We start from the raw sequence: 26,506 nt of genomic DNA, 5'->3' as shown, positions 1-26,506 counted from the left end.
TCTTTTCCACGGGGATACACATTTGTAATCCAGGGTAGAATTTGGCCATGATAACTAGAACTTTCTTAATTCTGATGTGAGAAGAAATAGAACTGAGCTCATCCCCTGAAAGCTGTAGAAGCTCTATATGGCTGACCAGAGGGGAAAAAAATATAAATATATTTTTGTCATTAATGTCAGCAAATGGTTCTGAATACACACAGAAAACAGATCCATTGAGTGCCATTTTTGCACAGTTACTTTTAAGAAAAGAACCACACTTTAAACAGCCTTTTGTGTATTGTATGTACGTTCAAATACTTCCATCTTGCTTTTTCCATGCTGTTGCATAGGTTTTGGAAGACATACATAATATTTTCCTTCTTAACTACTATGAATTTGATTTTTTTTTCGTTTATTTCATAGCTATAACATTAACTTGATGTGGCTTAAAATGTATGTGAATATCTTTTAGCATTTTATTACATCTCAATAAACACAGCCCTTTGCTCTAAATTCCGGGGATTTTAAGAAGTAATATCACCTGATGATTTTCCAGTTCAAACTATATGGAATATGCATATTCCAATAAAAAAGAAAGTGGCAATCTAGTTGATAGCACAAGAGGGAAACAAATGAGATTTACAGAAATTTGTTGTCGTGCATCATTGTCAGTTTTGCGTTGGTCTTTAAACCTAACCAGTACAGTGGTGAACTCTCCCTAGTGTGGCCTCCTGCTGTTGTCCCTAATGCTGAGCCAGAAGCAATTTTCTGCTGATTTAACAAATTTGTGCCTGAGACTTAGAACCATGTGCCTCTAGGCGCACCCCTACCCCCTTCATTCCAGACACTTCTGATTGAATGAGCACTTGGTTCTTCGTCATGTAGCAACTTTCCAGATCTTTGCCTCCCATTCTCCCTACCTTCACTCCCAAGATTCCCCTGGACAGAGGGATACATTCCTAGCAGTTCAGGGAAGTAGTAACTACTGGAACCCTGAATACACTACTTGGCCAAGCTGACAAGCTCATTCTTAGTCTCATGTATTCTGGCTTAATGTAAAAGATTAAAGAGGGTCTGCCAACCTGTTTAGATACCAAAACTTGCCTTCCTTAAGGAAAGTAATTATCTTTTTGTATCCATGGAGGGTGTCTGCTATTTTTCAGTGAGTCATCATCTGTCCAGAACAAAAACCAGGCAAACACTTTGATCTTACTGCCACCTACTTATAGCTATTTAGGAGGTTTCTATATTAAACAGCCATTGAAAAAACTGGGAACTTCCTGAACTACTGCTTGGATTCTTCCATTTCCATCCCTCCACCAGAAGGAGCTAAGGAGCCACTCCACAACTTGGGAGAGGATTTCCCCATTGCTACTGTAGGAAGATGTACACAATACATTTCTAATAGGTTTCTAAGAGAATGGAAATTTAAATCTGCATTTGTAATGCATTTAAACCCTTTTTGCTGACTGTAAGAGGTGATATGTGCATTCGTATAAAACCTTTAAAGTCATATTTCAAATTTTAAAAGTTCCTAAAAAGTTTGGGTGCTGTGTGAAATTTTACCATCCTTTCTGGAAAAGAGACGATTGGGGTCCTTAATAGGTTGCTACTGTCCCTTTCATGAATTCGCCATTAGTCTGATCCTATATGTTCTAAAACTGCAATTGTTGCATGAATAAAATTACTTGTATCCCAGTGACACAAACATGATAAGAGACCTCAGCAGTGCACAAGGACACAAAGGAGAATGGTCCCTGCCTAGAAGAACAGTGTAAAAAATATATTGCATTTTTATCTATTTTTATCCCTTTTCTAAAACTCAAACTGGAAAGAAAACACCAGGTACTCTACATTTTTGAATGTATATATTTTCAGACTTCATTAGTTGAATATGCCCCTGATTTTCATAATATTACATTGATTTCAAGAAAAAATAGTACTTGAAGTCAGATAAGAAAGAACAAACATCTACTTAGATGAATTTCCTGGGTTTCTCCCCACATTTTCAGCTGGTAACATGAGTCAATACAGGAATAGCTCATTTGAAATAGGCTGCAGAAAATTACACCCTATTCTCCCCTTGTTTCTAAATATTATTGCTTCTATTGAGAAGCAGTCAAGGCCACAACATTTGGAACAGTTACAACTCCTCAGTGCTAACTTCTGAGTACATAGGAAGTCTATCATTTTATGGCACTTTTGTGACACTTTTTTAATGTTAAAAAAGGTAATTATTTTCCATCTCATTTTAACTTCCTTCACTCATATATAAAGGCAAACTTCCAGTAAACTACTTTCCCTGCTGCAAGTCTCATATATAAAACAAATGTTAGCTATTGGAACTTTCCTGTATTGTAGGTCTGGTAGATACTAAAAGCAACAGAAATGAGAAAATACACAGGCAGAAACAAAATGCACTCCATAATGATTTTGCTGAAGAGTGTTAATAGTTAACCTTACAGCCTTGATAATCTGAATCTCTTCCAGGTGACCAAGTACAGTGGTGTTTAGTTTCCTGCATTTGTCAATGTGAAAATATGCAGTTGCTTCCTCATCCTTGTCATGCTGTAGCCACGCAATGAAGTGGTTTTGCTTCCTGAGCCAAACAAACAGCAATTATCTCCTGCCAATAGTGAATCAGAAAGCTCATAACTGGCTCTCCTCCACCAGTTAATCTCTGCTTCTTTTTATTTTTGTTAAAAGATACTGGGTGTCTCATTTACAGTCTTATTCCTGTGGACTGATATTTTTAACGCATGTAATGTGGAGTTTGACTACAGGAAGAGAAGAGCTAGAGTTGGATATAACAAAGGTCACAGTATGTGCTGAGATATAACAAAGTGGATTTTGGAGTGGCAGTGCGGAAAGGAGCATTAAGTGGTGTCAATCCGTAATCTGTTTTATATAGACTACATGCTGAAAATAAAGGGTTTATAAAGAGAAAGATAGAGAACATTCTGTAAGTTCAAGCAAGTTTCAGAAGAGTGATTGAGCTGTGTCTTTGGAGGTCAGCACGTTATTCCAGTAGTAGTCTGAGGCAGTTGGTCTAATGGACTGAACACAAGTCTCAGGAAAAGGAAAACTCCTGAGTTCTAATCTTTGACTGTCACTGATTCGGTATATGGCCTTGGGCAAGTTACTTAGCCCCCTGTTTCCCATCTGTAAAGCAGGAATAATAACACTTACATACCACAGTGGGGTGTTGCAAGCATAGGTTAATGTTTGTAGAGCACTTTGAGGGTGGAAAAAAAGCATTACATAAGTGCTTAGTACTGGTTCAAAGGTCTACTCCTATGGAGTCTGAGTCCTTATCAGCGGGAGGGCTTAGGAAAACAAAAACATTTTACCTTGTCTGAAAAAGTGTGGTCATGATAATTGGAATAACAGATGTTCCTATCTTATTTCCTTGCCCCTACAAAATAAATCTATTAGAGCAAAACCTCTTTGTCTAGTTTTTTTTGCTCCCTCTATTATCCATACCGTTTGAATTACTGAAGAATGCAACAAGATTCTCTTCCACTGAGCTAAAAATTCTGTCTGACGCAATGTTAAAAGATCAGTTTCATTTGTTGAGGCCACTAAAATATGTAGGTCAAATATTTAACAAATTTTGTGGATTTAGAGAGCCAAAAAGGGAATACAGTATGTGGTCCCTGTGTGTCTAGCAATATATTTCCCACCCCCACAAACACAGATTCTGAGATCAGATATTCCACACATTCTGAATGCATGAAATATTTTTCCATTCCTTCTGCCCCCTTCTCCCTTTGCTCCCTGCTTTCTAGACATTTGATTGTTTGCTGAAGGAATACTACTACAGTAGCATATGGCCTAGCTTCTCTCTGTGGCAAAAGAGAATTCTAATTTAAAAAAGAAGGATATTGTAAAAATGTACTTTCTGTAAAAGTAATCCGTGGTGATCGCTAGTTAGCACAATAAGTGAAAACTGAGTCATTTTATTAGTCTCTATCCAGTTGCTATTCAATAGCTCAAGCTATGCCTAACTGACAGCTAATAGCTAAATTGTATAGATCACTCCATTATACCAAGAGATTTCAATCTGCTTGAAAACATTTGTGTCAGTTTCTTTGACATTTTTTGAAGTAATGTTAAGACTATAGTTATTGACTAATAATGTTTACATGATAGTAGGCAAGTGGGCTTTTTGAGACAAACCATTGTCATAACATATCTTTTCTCATTTCCCAATCCACCTTCCCTTCCTGTTCCAATTCTAGGTCTCTCAATGGACCACCCTCAGCTCTCTTCCTTCACACTGAAGAGTCCACTGAGCTTGAACCCCAAATTTCAGGTGAATTTGAACCCAGCTGGCCAGGGTTTGTCTCCTCTTCTGAGCCCTGTCCTAAGCGATGTTGGCAGTGCCAGGGTAGAAGAGGAAGACGAAGTAAAACGTAAGGTAAGGTAATTGCACTACAGAGAATGTAAGCAATGAGGCAGGGGTGTGTATTGACTTACAGTGGGGATTCTGATGCTATTCATTGTATATTCTTCATTATTATTAACAGTATTCTTTTGTACTCATACAAATACAGATAGTGTTAGTGTTTGCAGCTCCTACAATGAAAATTTAGTGGAAATATGGTTGCTTAACATTCCTATGCTGACTGCTATTGTATTTAACATTGTCGACTTATCAAATAGTCCTTGTCTACACTAAGTGCTTAACATCGTGTTAGTTAAAAATTTGTTCTAACATGATTTAATTTCCTAGGGTAGACCGGGCCACAGAGTTAAAATTTGTTAACCTACAGGGCATGTGGCAAAAACTACTAAGGCTTTATCAGAAGGAGAGGTTACAGTGGGGAGCTGTCAGTTACTTTTGTGGGTTGGTGAGTGCATTGTTTTTGACATTGTATCAACTAACAATTACTTTGTCTTTTTAAATATTGAGCTGCACTTAATTTTATGACAGGCACATCACATATAAAAGGAAATAAAACAATTGGGGTGTGTGTGTGTGTGTGTGTGTGTGTGTGTGTGTGTGTAAATATTACAGTGGCACTCAATCTTTCTGTTTTTCTCACACATGCCTCATTTTTCGAAAGTGTAGTATCTCAACAATTTGCATTCCCTTTGGATTGAAACTCATTTACAGACCATTTTAAGCTTTGGGGCAAATTTTTATTGCTAATTCGTTTTAAGTATGGTCAACTTCTGAGAATTCTAAAGATTCAATTTCCATTTGAAAACAATTTCTGAAAATGAATCTTACCCGGTATTGAGATCTTAAGTTTCACAGTAAACTTTTACAGGCTATTTATGAATACTTGGAAAATGGAGACTTCCAATTGGAATATGAATAGATCTGTAAATGTGTTGGCGCTGATGGTGCTGCTGTAATTCTATAGAAATAATCAGGGTATGAATGTGTCCCTTCATAAGTTTTTGTATGCTAAGTATTGCCTTGTATTTTAAAATCATAGTTCCATTTACTAAAATTAGGCCATTGCAGTAAAGGTAAGACTTCCCCAGCATTCTTCTCAATTACAAAACACTTGTACTTAGTCTGAAAATGTTTTATAGCCCTTGGTTTCTCATTTGTTTTGTGTGGCACCATGTGCTTGCAGAACTGCAATGTTAACTCTTTTTTGGCACTTGCTTTGGATTTCAGGAGATGGAAGAAGGCTTAGTGATGAGGACAGAATGGAGCATTTGAGAGGGAAAATAGAAAAAACACAGTACTTGGCACCTGACAGTGTAAAAGATGTCATTACCCTGCCTGCTGTGCAGTGTAAAGGGTATTAGGGGAGAGTCGGTATGCCTTCTAGAGTAACAAATACTTTTTTTACTTCTTAGAAATATTTATTTTAAAAGACAACCTAAATTTTAAAGACTCTTTTAAGGGAGCATTCAGAGACGTGTAAAGGTTAGAAAATAAACTCAGATGATAAACTGGAGCAAACCCACCAAATGCTAGATTGTAGTTTGGAAATGTTTGTAGTGGCAAGGAAGCCACACGTCTTCTCCCTGCCATTGCTGCTGCAGGCGCTGGGTGAGTTCTCTGCATGCCTCTGTCACTGCAGTGGGTGCTTCCTTCTCTATCTATTTAGTGTGTACACAATGGAGCAGATCTGAGAGGGATGCGAGTTTCAGAACTAATGCCAGGCACTTACACAGTAATGCCTTATAACGGGAGGGGAGCAAAGAAGAGCGGAGGATTGTGTATGAAGAACATTAGAGGAAGAGAATTTTGATTTTAAGCTCTTCAGGGCAGAGAGACCATCTTTTTGTTTTATATTTGTACAGCACCTAGCACAATGTTTGGAGCTATTACAATACAAATAATAATCGAGGAAGAGGAAACGGAAGAAAGTTAACTTTGATCTTGTCAATAATGAGGAGAGCCAGTCGATGCATGAGGAAGGGCAAAAACAATAGTGGGGCTGAATTGCCTGGCTTGCAGGAGAAAATATGGGTCCGGGAGGATGTCATAAATCTGAGACAAAGGGAAAAAAGAGAATGAGTGTCACATTTTATCATGCTATTAAGATGTTTCCCAAGATAATTCACTTTTAAAATATTTTCTGGGAAAGGATCCCCAATTTCCTTCTCATCCCTTGTCTCCCACGCAAAAAATTTAGCATGTTTTTGTTTTTTCATCTCTCTGAATTTCCTTCCTCTCCAGTTGGATTCTGAAGTGGCTGCTCCTCAGGTAAAGATAGTGGGTATAAAGGCCAGCCTTACATGCGTCACGTACATGCGTCAATCAACTGACTGACCTCTTTGGCAGACAGTGGCCTCTAAAGCAGAGGCTAAATAAATAAATAACATTTCTTATATTTATTGCCTTGTCTAAAAGCTTGTTTGATTTATTCCTTCCGCCTATTATGTCCCAGTTAGTGTTCAAATAATTGAAATCTCTCATTAATACCATTATGTTCCTTTTATAGAATCATAGAAGATTAGAATTGGAAGGGACCTCAGGAGATCATCTAGTCCAACCCCCTGCTCAAAGCAGGACTAACCTCAGCTAAATCATCCAAGCCAGGGCTTTGTCAAGCTACAGCTTAAAAACCTCTAAAGATGGAGATTCCACCACCTCCCTAGGTAACCCATTCCAGTGCTTCACCACCCTCCTAGGGAAAAACTTTTTCCTAATATCCAACCTAGACCTCCCCCACTGCAACTTGAGACCATTGTTCCTTGTTCTGTCATCTACTGCCATTGAGAACAGCATAGCTCCATCCTCCCTGGAAACCCCCTTTCAGGTAGTTAAAGGCTGCTATCAAATCCCCCCTCATTGTTCTCTTTTGCAGACTAAACAAGCCTAGTTCCCTCAGCCTCTCCACCTAAGTCTTGTGCTCCAGCCCCCTAATAATTTTTGTTGCCCTCCGCTGGACTCTTTCCAACTTGACCACATCCTTTTTGTAGTGGGGGACCCAAAACTGGACACAGTACTCCAAATGCGGCCTCACCAATGCCAAATAGAGGGGAATAATCACTTCCTTCGATCTGCTGGCAATGCTTCTACTAATGCAGCCCAATATGCTATTATCCTTCTTGGCAACCAGGGCACACTGCTGACTCATATCCAGCTTCCTGTCCACTATAACCCCCAGGTCCTTTTCTGCAGAACTGCTGCCTAGCTCGTCGGTCCCCAGTCTGTAACTGTGCATGGGATTCTTCCGTCCTAAGTGCAGAACTCTGCACTTGTCCTTGTTGAACCTCATCAGATTTCTTTTGGCCCAATCCTCCAATTTGTCTAAGTCACACTGTATCCAATCCCTACCTTCCAGGGTATCTACCACTTCCCCCAGCTTAGTGTCATCTGCAAACTTGCTGAGGGTGCAATCCACCCCATCCTCCAGATCATTAATGAAGATGTTGAACCAAACTGGCCTCAGGACCGACCCCTGGGGCACTCCGCTTGTGACTGGCTGCCAGCTAGACATGGAGCCATTGATCACTACCCGTTGAGCCCTTTGATCTGGCCAGCTCTATATCAATTTTATAGTCTATTCATCCAACCCATACTTCTTTAACTTGCTGATAAGAATACTGTGGGAGACTGTATCGAAAGCTTTGCTAAAGTCAAGGTATATCACGTCCACCGCTTTCCCCACATCCATAGAGCCGGTCACCTCTTCATAGAAGGCAGTCAAGTTGGTCAGGCATGGCTTGCTCTTGGTGAATCCATGTTGACTGTTCCTGATCACCTTCCTCTCTTCCAAGTGCCTTAAAATGGATTTCTTGAGGATCTGCTCCATGATTTTTCCAGGGATTGAAGTGAGGCTAACCAGTCTGTAGTTCCCTGGATCCTCTTTCTTCCCTTTCTTGAAGATGGGCACTATATTTGCCTTTTTCCAGTCATCAGGGACCTCCCCCAATTGCCACGAGCTTTCAAAGATAATAGCCAATGGCTCTGAAGTCACATCAGCCAGCTCCCTCAGCACCCTCGGGTGCATTGCATCTGGCCCCATAGACTTGTGTATGTCCAATCCTTCTAAATAGTCCTGAACCTGTTCCTTCAGCACTGAGGGATGTTCACCTCCTCCCCATTCTGTGCTGCCCAGTGCAGTAGTCTGGGAGCTGACCTTGTCTGTGAAGACAGAGGCAAAAAAGGCATTGAGTATCTCAGCTTTCTCCACATCCTCTGTCACTAGGTTGCCTCTTTTTAATTTCTGCTAACTTTCCTGTTGCTCCATCTGATGACGCATCTTATAGCAAGCTCCTCTGTCAACTTATTTCCTGTATTGCATTTAATCTCAAAATAAAAGAATTCTACCTCGTCCAGAGCGGTCTCACCAATCTCCTCATTTCACTGCTTCTTTCCTTTCCATATAAACTACTTATCCTATCCTGCCCCTTCTCATCTGAACAATGTATCTTTCAGTATTAATGATGTTGTCATTGCTCTTCAAGTCTCTATTTTCAATTCCCAAATGTTGCCATACTGCTGCTGCTTGTATCCAGAAACTTTGAAAAACTGCATTACCACATTGCTTTGTTCTCTCCAAGGGACATTGGATGCTGCAGCTGGGAGATGCACCTCCCAGTTTGGGTAGACAGGCACGCTAGCTCGGCTCAAACTAGTGCGATAAAACCAGCAATGTAGCGGGGGAGCACAAACCCACCGGGAGCCCCTGGCTATGTGCTTGCGCAGCTAGCCCCAGTTCCCATCCTTGTTACCCTCAGCTGCACTGCTGATTTTAGCACACTAGCTTGAGCAGAGCTAGCAAGTATCCCAAGTTACTGGATTTTCATCATCTTAATTTTAGATTTCTCCACTACCCTTTTGTAATAAGCTGTTGGCAGCCACACATTTTCAGAGCGTATGGAAGCTAAAAGTGGGGACAGCTATTTCTTAGCAGTGCTGGAGCAAGATGCATGTGGGGGTGGAGTGACTTCTGTGAAAAGTGCTGGTTTTGCAGCATTGTGATTCAGATGGAAAACTTAGCTAGACAGTAAGAGAGAGTCTCTCAGTTCTTACAGTGCACAGCATGTGACATGTCGTTAAGCCCTCTCATGTCTCCCGTGTTCTTGTCCCTCACTTGCCTGGCCTTTTCAGTATGCATAGGGAGCTACTTTTATGGTATCAGTAAGCACTACTGCTTTTGTTGGCCAGTTTTGGGGTATTGAGTGGCATCAGGCACCACTGGAGTATTCAGTAATGCAAGAGGTGTTGTATTATTTGCCTTGGTGCTTGCCATGTTAGCTGCTGGGATGTTTCCTTTGGACTGGCACTGCAAGATTTTTCCTCGGGGAGACTTTGCCTTTATTTTTTCTGGCATTAATTTTCCTGTTGCAGAGTCTGAGCAGTGGTGAAGGTGTTTGGAAGTCACACTTTTGCACTTGGTTTGCCATATCACTTTCCAGTGGTTCTGATGCCGTGATGTTTTCTGTCAGGAGACATGGGTATTACCCGGCCTGACAGGAGCAGTGAGCTATAAGGAGAAACTTGCAGATGCATTGTGCAGGGATTCTCATTTCCTGACTAGAAACAAACTTCTAATAAAATCTTTCATGAAAAGTACTCGTTGACCAGATTACCAGGACCTCAGAGAAATTTCTATTGTCTTTAGATAATCCAGAGAAAAGTCAGCTGGGAAAAGATCTAGCAGTGTCCTCTAAGTGCCTGGCCTGCATCACTGAGAAAAGCATTTTCTGACTAGCAGCTGTTGCTAAGGCTCAACACAAAGGGGGTCAGCTGGGATTAATGTGAGATCAAAAGAAGGAAAATTAAGGGCACTGAATTTCAGCAGGGAGTAATTTGGAAGGTCACAGGAAATATAGGGTGAAAATGAAAGAGATGACGCCATGGAGAGAGAGAGAGAGAGAGAGAGAGAGAACACTTGGGAAATGTAAAGCACTTAAAGATAAATTATTATGCCTAAGGTTAGAGTGCAGCCTAGCAATGAATATGGTGGGAATGTAGAAAACTGCCCAAAGTGGCTGAAAAAGGAAGCATTAAAAGTAGTTAATCAGGCTATGAAAAGTAGAGGGGAAACAGGAGGACTGTGATAAGAAAGTATGTGAAAATATAACATTTGAATCTATAAAGACCAAACACTCTGAAACTGATATTTCTGAGATGGAGAAAAGAAAATACTAACAACTAAAGTCACGGTCAAGGCAGGTCAGGCTACGGCATTCTAACATCAGAAAACTAACAAAAGTTATATGTGTATCTTCTCTGGAATTTTCAAGAAGACCTATGTTAAATATGTCTGGAAATAGGGAAAGCATATTGAAATGAAAACAAACCAGGGTTTATTCTTGGAAGAGCAAAACCACAGGCCAGAGCTGTCGTATGACTGATATGATAAATCTGCACACTTCACTAAGTGGCTGGAGAAGATTTCACAAAATGTTAATTGGGATTCAAATACAAGAATGTCAATTCTAAACCACTACATGTAAAAACTGAACTAGCAGCTAGCATGGTCCTGAGAGAAGACTCCAGGCCCAAGCAAATGGGTCATGCCCTCAAAAAAGCACATTGAAATTGAGAGGCTTGGGCCCAAATTAGTAGTCGCTGGTACACATTAAGGCCGTGTCTTTGAGAGAGGGGAGGGGAAGCACACAGGCCACCACTCCTTTCCTTTGCCTCTGCTAACTCCCGACACAGGGCTTTGGCCATGGCACAGCCTGACCCTGCTCTGGCTCACCCTCCCCAGTATGCTCCTTCGACTTTTCTTACTAGTTCCTCTATTTCTTTTACTCCTTGAGTTCATTTATCATCATCCAGTGCTGACCTGTTGTCATTTTGGAAGGCACCTGCACTGTCCTCCTCCCTCTTTCTTTCTTCCCTGACACTTCCTTCTCTGTTCTTCCCTCACTTCTTTCCAAAGCACCCTCTTCCCCACACAGGCACGGTTTTTCTTTCTTACCCACTTACCCCAGGTTCCTCTGTCTTTTCATTGAGACCATAGCAGGCTTGAAAATCCTCCTGTTATGGTCAGGGGTGAGGTGGGTAGAATTACAAAGGAAAGAGAGAAGCCTGGAGGCACAAAGAACCTCCCATAGGTAGGTTGGGTGGCCAAAGATGGGACCTGCAGCAATCTCTAGATGAGGTGAGAGGCAGCTGCTGGAAGACCAGTATTGAGAAAAGAGGAGCAGAGCTGTCTGGGGGTACCATTGCTGCAGAGGTTATAAGCAGGCTGTTGCATCTGGTACTGCCTTTGTCATCTAAGCTGCATACATTGCTGACATCACACAACCATTCCTACGAGCATCTTACTCATTGTTTGCATGGCCATAAGTGAAGTGGCTCAAGATTGTCACTCCAGGACTTCTTTTTTTCATTGACAAATGCACGAGTTTTCCTAAAATTGACTCCTATAAGATTACAGCCCTAATTGTGTTCTGTGATATAGTGAACACTCACTGTAGCTGTGGCCGTGATGGCTAAACATAAACACCTCTAGCACAATTCTTACCTTTAGTTTAAAAAGGGAAATAATGAAGGTGACTGGATTGTACAAAATGGCATCTTGTTTCTCCTAGCAGAAATTATACAAGTGATGTAAAAGGACTAGCAAGGCCACGTTTGAAATGTGAGGTATTGTTCAACCTATTTATAAATCAGATATCTTTAGAAAAGGGGAAAAGTTCAAAAGAAGGGAGTCAGAATGTTAAAGGAACAATGAGATCTCAATTCTTCAGAAAGATTAGAGAAAGCATGGTATCCTGTGGAAAGATTATTTAAGAGTGGAAGGCCCACGGAGGTTCTACTGCTTTTTGAAAGGAATAGAAAATTGATAAAAATAAGGCTCTTCAGGTTAATGTCAGGTAAAATAATGATGCAAGATGGTTAAAAGGTGTCTAAAGTAAAGCTACCAAAGGACCAGATTCTGATACCTTATTCTCATTGACTAGTTTTCTTACTCCATAAGTGGCCCCATTAAAGTTTACTGAGATGACTCCTGGAGGAAAGTACTACTAAACTGGAGTATGGCTATCAGAATCTGATCCACAGGGCCAGATCTTATAAGACCTTGGGGAATTTCTTTACATCAGTGGGCATCAAGACCTAAAACAAACCACTAACAGGAGCAACAAACACAAAACAACCTAAAAAGGAGCTAGGCAAGTATTTGGGGGGAAAAATGTTGTAGGATGGGTCCATCAAAGAGAGTACCTAAGAATGACTTTCTGACAAGCTATTAAAATGTTTTGCATGAGTGCAATATTAACACACCCAATCTGGAATGTTATATATACAGAGACATTATCTATGGCAATTGTACTGGAAGGTGCTTCCAAGACTTGTCATAGGGCTCACTAAACCCTCTCCTAGTGCCAGCTATTGTTTTTCTGGGCCATCTTTAGAGGTTTTTAAGCTGAGGCTTGACAAAGCCCTGGCTGGGATGATATAGCTGAGGTTAGTCCTGCTTTGAGCAGGGGGTTGGACTAGATGACCTCCTGAGGTCCCTTCCAACTCTAATATTCTATGATTCTATAGCTGGGTTATCTGGGCTAGAGCTGATTGCCTTCTATGAAGAGGTGACTGGCTCTGTGGATGTGGGGAAAAGCGGTGGACGTGATATATCTTGACTCTAGCAAAGCTTTTGATATGGTCTCCCACAGTATTCTTGCCAGCAAGTTAAAGAAGTATGGGTTGAATGAATGGACTATAAGGTGGATAGAAAACTGGCTAGATCATCAGGCTCAATGGGTATTGATCAACAGCTTGATGTCTAGTTGGCAGCCAGTAACAAGCAGAGTGCCCCAGGGGTCAGTCCTGGGGCCAGTTTTGTTCAACATCTTCATTAATGATCTGGAGGATTGAGTGGATTGCATCTTCAGCAAGTTTGCAGATGACACTAAGCTGGGGGGAGTGTTGGATATGCCAGAGGATAGGGATAGGATACAGAGAGAGCTAGACAAATTAGAGGATTGGGCCAAAAGAAATCTGATGAGGTTCGACATGTGCAGAGTCCTGCACTTAGGATGGAAGAATCCCATGCACAGCTTCAGATTGGGGGCTGACTGGCTAGGCAGCAGTTCTGCAGAAAAGGACCTGGGGGTTATAATGGACAAGAAGCTGGATATGAGTCAGCAGTGTGCCCTTATTGCCAAGAAGGCTAACGGCATATTGGGCTGCATCAGTAGGAGCATTGCCAGCAGATGGAGGAAGTGATTATTCCCTTCTATTCGGCACTGGTGAGGCCACATCTGGAGTACTGTGTCCAGTTTTGAGCCCCCCTCTACAAAAAGGATGTGGACAAATTGGAGAGAGTCCCCCTCTACAAAAAGGATGTGGACAAATTGGAGAGAGTCCATCGGAGGGCAACAAAAATTATTATGGGGCTGGAGCTCAAGACTTATGAGGAGAGGCTGAGGGAACTAGGCTTGTTTAGTCTGCAAAAGAGAAGAGTGAGGGGAGATTTGATAGCAGCCTTCAACTACTTGAAGGGGGGTTCCAGGGAGGTCTTGATTGGATATTAGGAAAATCTTTTTCTGTAGGAAGATGGTGAAGTACTGGAATGGGTTACCTAGGGAGGTGGTGGAACCTCCATCCTTAGAGTATTTTAAGGTATGGCTTGATAAAGCACTGGCTGGGATGGTTTACTTGGGTTGGTCCTGGTTTGAGCAGGGGGTTGGACTAGATGACCTCCTGAGGTCCCTTCCAACCCTAATCTCCTATGATTCTAAAGCATTTACCTGTTGCACCCACATGGTCCTCTCTGTGCTCCTTATGCCTACCTGCAGCACACAGGAAGGCAGTGAGGCTATGTGATGTACAGTACAGGGCTGAATTTGAATGTACCTTCATTTTAATAACTGAGATTCTCTAGAGTTCTCTAGAGTTCATTGTTCCTTGATACTTTTATACCAGTAGAATTAATTGTAATGGGGTTGCCTGAAATAATGCAGCTGATTTTATTTTCTTTTATTTGGTACATATGTAAAAAAAGAGGAATCATTTTTAAAGCTGTAGTACCATTATGAGATCATTAACAAAAAGAAAAACAGTTTCTCAGCTGATGTAAATTGGCTTAGCACCATTTATTTCAGTGTAGCTGTACTAGTTTACATAAATTGAGGCTCTTGGGTGCACAGCAAGGTGAGTTAAGGACAAAGTGGCATCTTAACTGGAAATGTGATCAGACCCTCAATATTACTTTAACTTAAGAATTTTTTAATAATGTATGTGTTTAAGCCAACTTGACTTTTGGTTTGTTGCAACCACAGAAAATCTGTTTACACCATTTCCTTCCTTCTGCCTTTGGTGTCCATTCCCCTCTCTCTTTTTTAAATAGTAATTTGGGGTTTAGAAGAAGCTGACTCCAAATATAGAGGAACAAAGTGGTTGTTTTAGGGGGCGTTTTGACACTGGACAAATGGCATTGATAAAATGGGAGGTAACTCTTCTTAAATAAGAATTCACTGCCTTTTCCAAATGGTATTACTTGCAAGTCGGTGGGATTTCTCTGTTTCCCTTACAAACTCTTGCAGTCCTAGTCAGCTGTACCTTGGCACTTGATCTGCTCAGCCTAGGGATACAGTGCATCTGTTTTCTTAGAACAAATGGTATTGCAATTAAAAAGTCAGCTATCAGGAAAGGTCCGTGATCAAGTATCTGCTTCTTAAACCTCTGTCTCCATGTTGACAGAGCAGTTTACTGCCATCGTGACTCCATGGCAACCAAGCAGCGAGTGTTAGTTTGATTGTTATGGCTTCTTACCTAATTAGTGTCACCTTTGAGTAAATGGAAGTAGAGTGATTCTGAAACTACCAAAACATGATGTTGTTGTATCAGAAACACGGGTCATATTTAAATTTATTACAGAATTGTTTAAAATCTGTCAAAGCTGGAATAACAACTTCACCACTTTTGTAAACTCAGATTTTGGAATGAAAAGTTCTGTGTAAGTGTAAGGTGGTATTATTTTCTAATTTAGTTTAGAGATTTCTTTTAGACTCAGATAAAAAAATAATTTACAACATATTCAATGTCTGTTTGAGAAATCCAACACTGATCGACTACCGGTGCTTTGAAAATGAAACATTCCTTTGTCACAGCAGGCACTCACAGTGTTGTCAAAATAAGATTGCTTTAACTCTCCACATAGAGATACAGTAGCTGGTTGAAAGTGAGTTCACGCTTAAAATCAGAAATGTAATATATGTATATTTGTTTAATTCTAATTGGTAATTTTCTTTTCTTTCAGAGATATCCAACCGACAAGTCATATTTCATAGCAAAGGAGATTCTTGCTACTGAACGGACATATGTGAAAGACCTAGAAGTCATTACAGTAGTAAGAGAGTTAAACTTTCTTTAATGTTCTTGTTCCTCAAGCCAGGTTTTTAAAAAAATATAAATTCCTTACTAATACTTGAAAGAGAACAAGAAAGTTCTATGAGTAAAGATAACACTTAAGACATGTGTAGACACTTTGTCCTTTGTCACATAAGCCATCATGCTTGAGTGTAAACATTCTCAATGATCTATGTTACTGATGGCTCCAAAGACTATATTGTATATCAGTTGTGTTTTTTCTATGCAACCTCTTTATCTCCGAAAATTGTGAATTTATTTCGTATTCAGACCTGTGTCCTATTTTAGACTCTCAAGAACTGGCATTAAACATCAGGGCATGCTATAGGCATTAGTTGAAATGTTTTTTGTCTTGATTACTTAGCTTTGTGCTAGTTCAGAAAAATTGCTCACTTCAAAGGGGCACTAACAAGCAATTAAGGCCCCAAATTAAGATTATAAAAAAGTTTAAAAAAATCTAGTCTACACAGAGATATTTTTGCATCACTAACACTTGAACGAAAGCTGGCTGTAATCCTCTGTGGATCAGCCACTAAAGGAGGAAGCGAGACACACAGTTTGCCAGTGTCTTACATGCCTCATTGCTGGATAGATAGAGGTGGAATATTAGGAGATCAGGATTCCTGATTTTTGGTTCTTTAGTGTGGTCTGGTGGTTTGACAGCAAAACCAATCACACAGCTCTGACACATGCAGTCTGGCTGTGGATGAGACTTGGGCATACCATATTAGAAGGATTCTATGTCTGAGACTGCCTGAAGTGACCTTGTGCAACCTCTCATTTGTCCCATCTGTAAAATGACACTTACCTGTAATCTTAGGAGGCAGGTATGAGACCATACCCAATCGGTACACAGAATTACTAATACCACTCATTGGAACTGCTAACCCTAGAACTCACAATCTCTTCCTGTCTTCCAGCCCAGGCCTCCTTTCTGGAGGAGCTGCTGCTATGTTTGGTCTGAAGTTCAAACTTTGTGGGGCTGCAATGCATGCTTGGAGCAGAGGGAATGTTCAAAGATTCTAGCAGCAAGCTTTGGAATCCACGAAGCAGCTGGTTGGATTTCATGGGGACAGCAAAAGGCACCTCTCTATTTCCATGTCAGACTGCAAGTTCCTACTCGCAAACATGGAGGCACTGGAGCTTTTCAAAGAAAATTTTAGTAGAATCTTTGATATTAGCAAAACTACTTATTTTTCCCTAATCTCATTCTCCAAAATGGTTGAAGCATTTAAAAATCAGACTGAAACAGAAACTAACCATGGAAAATTTCAGCCCATGTGGTTATTTTGTGAAAGTTATTAGGAACTAGAAACAGGCTTATAACGGAAAGAGTTAAGCAACCTTAATTGTAGACATCACTATCAATTCCACCTAAGATGTAATGATCACAAATTCAACATTTGTTGCAAGGCCTATGCACTCACTGTGGATCTGGACAGTGATTGGGGATGACAAATTAAAAGGAATACTGAGGGTGCATCCAACTGCACACTTGGCCCAATGTTTTTAAAATGGCTGCCTAAAATCAGGCTACATCCATGTTTAGGTACCTACAAAAGTGGCAGACTTTAAAAAATGCTAAGCACCAGCAGCTTCCGTTGACTTCAGTTGATCTGAGAGTGCCCAACTCTTCTAAAAATCAGGCCACTTTTGTTTAGTGACTCTAGATTTTAAAATTTTGGCTTATGTGTTTTCTTTAAATTGTACTTCCTTTACCTTAGAGAGGAGAAATGCACTGTTTGTGTCATATGTCTTTGAGATACATCTGGGAGAGTTCAGTGAGCACCATGTAACTTAATTTTTTCCACCTGAGAAACTCTAGAACTGTACATAAAATAACTGAAACGCTTGGCACCTCAAAGACATACGGTGTGTTCTCTTCCTCCTGGTGAAAAGACTGGGAGCTAAAAGTATTAAGAAAAAAATATGTAATATAAAGTAAAACGTCTCCAACTGCTGAATAACATGGTACACTGTTACAAGCTTTACAAAAGAACCATGATATTGCTGTTGAAATAAAATCAGTTATACAACACCGATTGTGGGAAAGTTCCAGGATCACATAATTCACTGTAGGTTGTAGAATGGTTTATCTGCATCTCGCCACTGGAACATGGAATATGCCTATGGCTGGGGTCAAATGACTTTTAATTTCTCTCCTCACCAAGTTTAAAAAATTTGAAGCATCTTTCTTTATATCGTTCTCTAGATGATCTCTTCTCTAGACGTTTCCCATTCTCTCCTGCTCTCCCATATCTCCAGGAGCTGAAATTCAAATTGTCTATTAATAACTTCTAAAATTTGACAAATGACTATTATTTGAACTTTCTCCTGCAGTGGTTCCGCAGTGCAATCATCAAGGAGAATGCCATGCCTGAAGGTCTCATGACACTGCTCTTCTCTAACATTGATCCAATCTATGAGTTTCACCGAAGTTTCCTGAAAGAGATTGAGCAGAGGCTAGCACTCTGGTAAGAATTAATAGTGAGTTGTGTGCATGAGTTCTTGGTGTTTGTCTGCTGTATTCTCAGGTGAAGACTGTAGATGATCCTTTTAATCTGTACAATTTAGTATCTCTGAAACTGCTTCAAAGGAAAAAATGAAGAGATTTTTTAACAATATAAATTATGGAAGGTGCAAAACTACATCTGGGATAATCTTAAAGCCACATTTTCATGCACTATTTTAGCCACAATCCCTCAGATTTGTACATATAAATTATGTAATAGTGTACCTAATTACTCAATATGTGTGCATAGTTATGTACTCAGCATGCACAGATGTGAGTTTTTTGCAACAGAACCTATTGCTCCCTGTTTCAAAAATTTGACCCCATTTATCTGTCCCTAGCAAAGAGAAGGAACACCAGGGTCAGAAGGATAATAGTACATGTTCTTTGGGTATTTTACTTTGTCAAGTTAAAGTATCTCCAAATAAAGTATCTGGAAAACAAATGTTTCTATAAGAGATTCATAAGCAAAGCTATTAATTTCTTGCAGCTTTTCTGATTTCAGAGAAGGGATTCCAGGACCATTGACCAGGACCATTAACCATTGTTATTTTCTTGTAGCGTGAGACATAACATACTGGAATCCAACTAGCCTTCATAGGTCCAATATGCTATGTTCTGTTGAAGGAATTTAATTGATTTAATGATTTTTCTACCTCTTTACAGTAGCAAACCAAATTTTCCCTATGTACACCCTGAGTTTCATGACTTGAATGTTATGCCTCAGCTTGTGAAGCATTCTGCCATAAAGGGTATGAGCCAAATAATTGCATACGGTTACGGCAACTTAGTTCTGGGATAGCGGAAATGGACAGATACAGTGTACAAAAACTAACAGAAATAACTCAAACTCAGATGATACCTTGTCAAGACCATTTTTACAATCTCTGAATGGTTATACCAACCTCATGGAGTTAATTTCTGTTCCTTTCCTTGAGTGATTGTGGAGTAGGTGTGGGTGTGGTGTTTGTTCTTTTTTGTGGCCACCGTATTTACTGTTGCCCATGATTTCAGCTGAATTAGAAATTATGAGGAGATGGATGGAAAAACAGAATTCTAGGCTTGTCTCCTTTCGTTATCCAAGAGTCATTTTTAATATACTCTTGATTCCTGGGAAGCCTTTCTTAAATATGGCCTCTGATGCACTGAAAAGAAGTTGTGCACACTTCATCTTAGTACAGTTTCTCATTCCATTTGTTTGTGTATATTATAGGGAAGGACGATCCAATGCTCATGTGAAAGGCGATTATCAACGGATTGGAGACATCATGCTGAGGAACATGTGTATGCTGAAGGTGGAAACATTGACTTTTGAAATTCTGAGATTTTCAGTACAGTATCCCCCACTGACAGGATAGTAGTTCCAATTGGAACATTTTCATCCAGCTCAGTGATGTGTAAATTAATTATGGTTTATAAATCAATTTAAAACAATATTTAACAGGAGAATATTTGCAGCAGCTAACACTACTGCCATTTACATCTGAGACCAGATAAGAGCTGTCTGTTTAGAAGACTAAGCGTTTGTCTGCTTGAGGAAATTAACTAGCATAGATAGAAAGGAATAATTCTTCCACTTGTAGTGATGCCAGTATAAATCCCGTGTAGACATTCTAAAGTCACCTTTATTCTAGGATATTCTGGAATAATTACTCTGCCTTTAAAATAAACAAAAAAACAATCCTCTGGAGTAATTATTCTGGAATGAAATAATTTTTATTCTGGAATAGAGTCCACACATTGTAATACTAGCATAGCTGGAGCAGAATAATTATTCCACGATAGCTATACTGGTCAATTTCCCCAGGACACCTCTCCCTGTTCTGGTCCTTCTATTGTTGCAATTACTGTTTGGATATTGGAGTAATTGTGATGCCCCTCAGTCATGCTCTTTCCGTTTGTTTTCCACAATATATTGAGGAAAAGTAACAGTATACGGGGTTGTTCAGTAGTTGGAGTTCTCTGTATCTGCTTTTTTCATCTATCTTCAGTTTGTTTTTATAACATGAACTCTAAGAGATGGTTAAAAATATCATGATTTTGGTGCAACCAGTCTCTACCATGGTAACTAATTTCCACAGAACTTTTTATCCTCTGTCTCAGTGGACATCTGGTTTTGTTTGATTTTTGTGGCATGTGTGGGGGGTGTGTTTCTGTCCTGCTGTCTTTAAACTACCTTAACTTTGGGTTCCTTTTCAAGTTCTGGAGGGGAGTGTACTGTAGTGGACACACATCTTTTGGCCTATCTCTTCCCCATTCCTGGCTCCTTGTCCCTGTCTCACTCCTCAGGCTTCCTATCTGAGTTCTGGTCTCTCTCTCTTGGGCTTGCTGTCAGTCCTAAAACTGTTCAACTTGAACTGGTTTTTCACTTGCTTGCAAGTTTTACACATGTCCACAACTGCCAATGTTAGCTCCTTTTTTTTATTGTTAAATATTGTGTACACTTCATAGATTGTAAATTGTCATTACTTCTTAAGCAGCATTAGCAATTGTATTGTACTTTGTTTATTTTTTCTTCCCAGATTCATGTTACTGTTTTGTATGGCGTATCCTCAAAAGTTAGGAAACACCAGATTTAAGGCTGCCTCTGCAACTCCAATCAGTCCCTTTGTGCTATATGCATCATGATAGCATTAATTATCTGATCACATACTATTTTTTCCACAGGATGTCCACCTAATTCAGTGCACAGGATGGACTGGGCTCTCTTCATGAGCAATTACTCAATATTCCTTTTATCCTTGTTGTTTAGTACGTGGCCACAGGCCTTACCTACTGCCCACTCTTCAAGCCTTGCTCTGAAAACAGAATTATTAACCATTTGCTTTTCTATGGTGCTCATCACTACCGCATCTGAGTGCTCACAAAGGTTAATGAATTTCTTTTCACAACACCCTGCACGATGGGGGAGTATCCATCCCCATTTTAGAAATGGAAAACTGAAGCCCAGAGAAATGAATGTCAAAAATATCCCCTAATTTTGGAATGTCCAATTTGAAATACTTTGGACATGATTTTTCAGCATAATTAGCATCATATAGCACTTCATATGTTCAAAGCACTGCTCCCAGTGACTTCAGTTGCAGCTGTGAGTGCTCAGCACTTCTGCCACCCAGATCCCAGGGTCTCAAGTCAGGCACCCAGAAAATGAAGACCATGCAATCAATGATCACCTGTGAAAAGTTTGGTTTAAGTGACTTGCCCAGCATCACATAGGAACTCTGTGTCAGAGGCAGGTGTGGAATCTATGCCTTAACTAGAAGACCCTGCTTTTAATTCCTACAATTCCCTGCCTCATCACTACATAGCATACAACTTCTGTAACAGATGAGGACAGGGGTCCTACAGACAACAGCCTCCTTTGCTGCACAGTGCTGAAGCATCCCCAGAGCAGGCCCAGCCTGTGCACTGAATGAGGCAGGAGTCCTGTGGAGAAAACTAGTATGTGATCATATAATTAAAGAGTGTCTCATAATGCGCACAAGCAAGGGAGGCGCATTGCACAGGCTAAGACTCAGGGACCTTGGGTTCTTTCCCAAGCGCAGCAGGGAGGTGTGCTGTAGTGGGCACAAACTTGCCTTCTGCCCCAACCTGTCCTGGTCCTACTTCTTCCACACCCCTGGCTCATCATCCCAGTCTCTTCCCCTCAGGCTTCTCATCATAGTCCCAGTCGTCTTCACCACCCTGTCGTAATCTCCCCCAACCCCAACTCCCAGTCCCACGCTCCTTGCCCAGACAGTGTCAGTTTATTCCTCATTGCCTCTCTCTCTCCTCTTTTCCCCACCCACCCCCTGCCCTCCAAGCATGTCCATGTCTCCCCCCATCACCATGGGCTTCCACTATCCCTCTTTGGGCTCTTCTTCCAACCTCAGTCTCCCCCTTCACCTCCCTGGCTCCTTATCCTGGTCTCTTTGCTCAGCCAATCCCAGTTCTCCCCCAGCTCCTTGTCTGATCTGTCTCCTTGTCCCCCAATACCATTTGCCTCCCACTGGTTTCAAGTCCTAGTCCCTTTATTTTTGGCTAATATAAGTGTCATCTTCACTTCCCAGCTCCTTCTCCAATCTCAGCATTCCTCCCCCCAACTGGCTCCCAGTTTCCTCCCTGGTTCTCTCCCCCACTGCCATTGTCTCTTCGGCCAACTACTCCCAGTCTCCTCTCCATCATTTTCCCCAGCTTCCACCCTAGTCGTCTTGCTCTCCCAGTCCTAGTCTCACCTGTCTTCTTCTACTGATTTACTTCTTTCCCTCCCTCCAGTCCAGCTCCTGACCCCTTTGCATTCAGGTCAGGTGGCTTCTTCCTCCACTCTGCCTGGGCGTCAGAAACAGCTAAACTGTTTTGACTACAATTTTCCAGACCAAAAAAAAAAATTCGGCCTCAGGCAGGCACCCAACATGAAAACTTTTAGCCCAAATAGTTAAAGTTTGGCAAAAGTATAAGCAACTGAAAGCAGGATCTTGTAATGGGAAGCCCCACCTATAAAATGTTACATTGTGTGTATACATAAGCAATGTCCCTGTTCAGAGAACAAAAGCTAGCCAGCCATATATGAATATATTTTATAACAGTTTTTAAATAGAACAGGAATGATATACGGCTTTGTGAATGTTGATTTTTCCGAATAGTCAGGGCTTGTGCAGGTTTTGTTTACATCATTTGTGTTTCAGTATTGTAAATAAAACTGAAGGTGAAGGGGATGCTGGTGTTTTCTTGATATCCATGGGTCAAATCTAGACGGTGTTAAGTGTTTTTCCCATTTCTGGTCATTGCTGTGTCTCTTATGATCCAACAGGAGTTTACCAGCTATTTGCAGAAACATGATGAGGTCCTGACAGAACTGGAGAAAGCAACTAAGCGCCTAAAGAAACTGGAAATGGTTTATAAGGAGTTTGAACTGCAGAAGGTTTGCTATCTGCCACTCAACACTTTCCTGCTCAAGCCTATCCAGAGACTGATGCACTACAAGCTGATCCTGGGGAGACTTTGCAAGCACTACACAGTAGGACACCGGGACTATGTCGACTGCAGGAGTGAGTGAGCAAACAGCTGTGAAGATGCTAGTATGAATTCTGTTCTCTCCTTTATGTCGGTTCTGCATTTCACCATCTCTCAATGGATCCTGAAGTATTGCAGCTCAGAACTAAATGCAAAACTCCTCAATTTGACCTAGCTTTCCTCAAACATTTCTTTATACACACAACTCACCCCCTCTTTCTCTCTGTCATGGGCATGCATGAGTACCTAGAAGCTATGCCATTTCTCCTTCAGGCTGAGACGGAAGGGGGCGGTGTTTCTATTTTTGGGTATATGGGAGTTGCTCACATAACTATGGAGATGTGAGTTGTATAGGACCTAGCTCTCTTGGCTGAGATTTGCAAAGCAGTCTTTGGGGATTTAGACACATCCTCCATTAAATTTAATCCCCTAGGTGGCTTTGAAAATCTCAGCCTAAATACGTATTTCTCTTATGAAGATATGTCTTGTAATCCTTCTGTCTGCACTCTGTCCTTTAGCTCAGGAGACATTCTTCAGAACTGTCAATAGCAGGCAATCAGGTCCATCCTCCCTCTTCAATATTTCTGCTTCCATTGAAGAACTCTAGATTATCTGTCCAACAGTGGAGTGGGACCCACACCACTCAGATAAGTGCCTAGCAGTGAGTTTCCTTTGCAGAGGCTACCATGTTCTCAGGTGTAATACAGACAGATGCCATCTCCCTATGTACTACAGACAGATGCCATTTGAACGCCTTTAGAGCAGGGAATCTCTCTCTGAGTGGCTACCTCTTTGTTCAGCTACTGCTGGTGGAGGACAGAGTGTTTCTCTCACTGGTGCCTGTGATGGGATCCCTGGAGTACAACCTTGAACTGTGGGACCGCTTAGCTTTCCAACCTGGGCTGTCACAATGCTTTGCTAGTGAGATGCAGCAAATCCATCCAAGTGCTATCACTCAGCCACCAGCCTCCAGGGACACACTCAGCTAAATTGCATGAATGCTGTCTAAGCCACTCATGAACTATACAGAGGGAAACACCAGCAAATCCCTCCAGCCTTGCACCCAAAAATGTACCATTTTACACTGCTCAAGACCACCTCTTGGACAATGCAAGCTCATTAATTAGTTCACCACTTCATCAATGGATAGTGGACATGCACCAGCCTTGGTAATCTGAGCAGATTCCCCAAGCACTTTAGACAAATTCACTAGTAAGGATAAAACATTAAAATATGTTAACTACAGAAAGAGAGATTTTAAGTGATTATAAATGGTAGACATATAGAACAAAGATGATTACAAAAGAAATAAAATTAAAATTGTAGTCTAAATTCTAAACTTTCAGACTAAGCCAGAGTTCAATCAATCAGCTTTTCTCACCTCACTGGATGTTAGAGGCAAGTTACAGTTCTTAATACACAGGCTGAATTTTCTTCTCAGTCTGGGACCAATCTCCTCAGTTCGAAGTCTTTGTCTTCCCAGCATTCTTGTTGCCTTCAGCATGGGGGGGGAGAGGAGAGAAGTTGTCTAATATGCCACTGTGCCATATTTTATACTCTCAATTCATGTCCCGGGGAAGATACTGACTCAGACATGTCCTGGTGAGCCTTGCTGAGTCACAGCTGAACAATCTCTGTTGTGAGATGCTTGCGCAACTCTCTCTTACAGAATTGTAAATCTCTTGTTTATAATTCCCCTGCTTTTGCTGGTCAGTGGCTCATGATTGACGCGTAATGCATGTTTGGGTGTGGGTCATCTCTTTTATTGCCATGGGAGAGCTAGCTGTGAGCATTACCCAGACACGCAGCACATTTCAATAACAACCATATAGCAGAATATCATAATTCCATATACAATGATGATACACATATTTTGAGAGAACAATGAGTTTCAGCAGATTATATGGCATCTTACAAAGTATGCTTTGTATGACATATCACAGCCATATATGGATGATGAAGATGGGGGTTACAGGGTGTTACTTTGAATCATAGAATCATAGGAATGGATGGGACTTTGTGAGGTCATTTTGTCCAGTCCCCTGCACTCATGGCAAGACCACGCATTATTTAGACCTTCCTTGACAGGTGTCTGAAGAACAGTATGTCACAGTGCCCTGTTGGCATGGCACTCAAGCAGCTCTTTTTTGGAGTGATTTGTTCTTAGATCATCTCCTGCTGCTGGTGTGATTAGAAGCAACCTCCAGCTGGGCCATTGAGCTCATGTTTTCAGGCAGTCCTCTGCTTTTGGTCACCCTCTCAAAGAAGCTCACCTTCCCACTACAGAGTATCTTGCAATATCATCTTTGTAGTATCTTTGGTTCAGCCCAGCACAGGTGAGAGCTGCCCATCAGAAGCAGCTGACTGCAGCATGGCAGGTCAGCAAAAGGGAGCACAAGTAGAAAAGAAGCTGGTATAAAGGGCATCCAGCTCGTCCCTCCTTGGTCTACTGTTCACCCACCTCCCAAGACAGTGGCACCAGTGAGAGCAGAGAGCTGAATCCCCACCAGCAGCAGGTGAGGAATGCAGTTGAGCAGCTGCCGGAATTGTAAATGATTCACCGCTTTTTCTGCATGTGAAGAATTGTCTTCACTCCAACCCCCAAGTCCCTGGTGCCTGTTAGACTGGGGACCGACGAGCTGGGCAGCAGCTCTGCAGAAAAGGACCTCGGGGTAACAGTGGATAAAAAGCTGGATATGAGTCAGTAGTGTGCCCTGGTTGTCAAGAAGGCTAATAGCATATTGGGCTGCATTAGGAGGGGCATTGCCAGCAGGTCACGGGAAGTGATTATTCCCCTCTATTCGGCATTGGTGAGGCCGCATTTAGAATATTGTGTCCAGTTTTGGGCCCCCCACTACAAAAAGGATGTGGAGAAGTTGGAGAGAGTCCAGCGGAGGGCAACCAAAATGATTAGGGGGCTGGAGCACAGGACTTATGAGGAGAGGCTGAGGAAACTGGGCTTGTTTAGTCTGCAAAAGAGAAGAATGAGGGGGGATTTGATAGCAGCCTTTAACTACCTGAAAGGGGGTTCCAGGGAGGATGGGGCTAGGCTGTTCTCGGTGGTGGCAGGTGACAGAACAAGGAGCAACAGTCTCAAGTTGCAGGGCGGGAGGTCTAGGTTGGACATTAGAAAAAAGTTTTTCACTAGGAGGGTGGTGAAGCACTGGAATGGGTTACCTAGGGAGGTGGTGGAATCTCCATCCTTAGAGGTTTTTAAGCTGCGGCTTGACAAAGCCCTGGCTGGGATGATATAGCTGAGGTTAGTCCTG

General features: G+C 41.3%; 1 protein-coding gene across 1 annotated transcript in view; it reads left to right on the top strand.

Annotated features, from left to right (window-relative positions):
* Positions 1-26,506, top strand: part of FARP2 (FERM, ARH/RhoGEF and pleckstrin domain protein 2) — a 158,021-nt gene that overhangs the window by 114,120 nt on the left and 17,395 nt on the right. The window contains exons 14-18 of the mRNA XM_067539002.1: positions 4,224-4,402; positions 15,624-15,713; positions 18,074-18,207; positions 19,459-19,540; positions 23,035-23,272. Coding sequence (XP_067395103.1) covers positions 4,224-4,402; positions 15,624-15,713; positions 18,074-18,207; positions 19,459-19,540; positions 23,035-23,272 — 723 coding nt within the window. The remainder of the gene's footprint in view (positions 1-4,223; positions 4,403-15,623; positions 15,714-18,073; positions 18,208-19,458; positions 19,541-23,034; positions 23,273-26,506) is intronic.

The sequence above is a fragment of the Emydura macquarii genome, unplaced genomic scaffold (genome assembly GCF_026122565.2).
Source record: "Emydura macquarii macquarii isolate MOO-44397 ecotype Brisbane River unplaced genomic scaffold, CSIRO-AGI_Emac_v2 contig_499, whole genome shotgun sequence".
Taxonomy (NCBI): Eukaryota; Metazoa; Chordata; order Testudines; family Chelidae; genus Emydura; species Emydura macquarii.
Note: the sequence above shows the minus strand (reverse complement) of the source record. Positions and strands in the feature narration are given on the sequence as shown.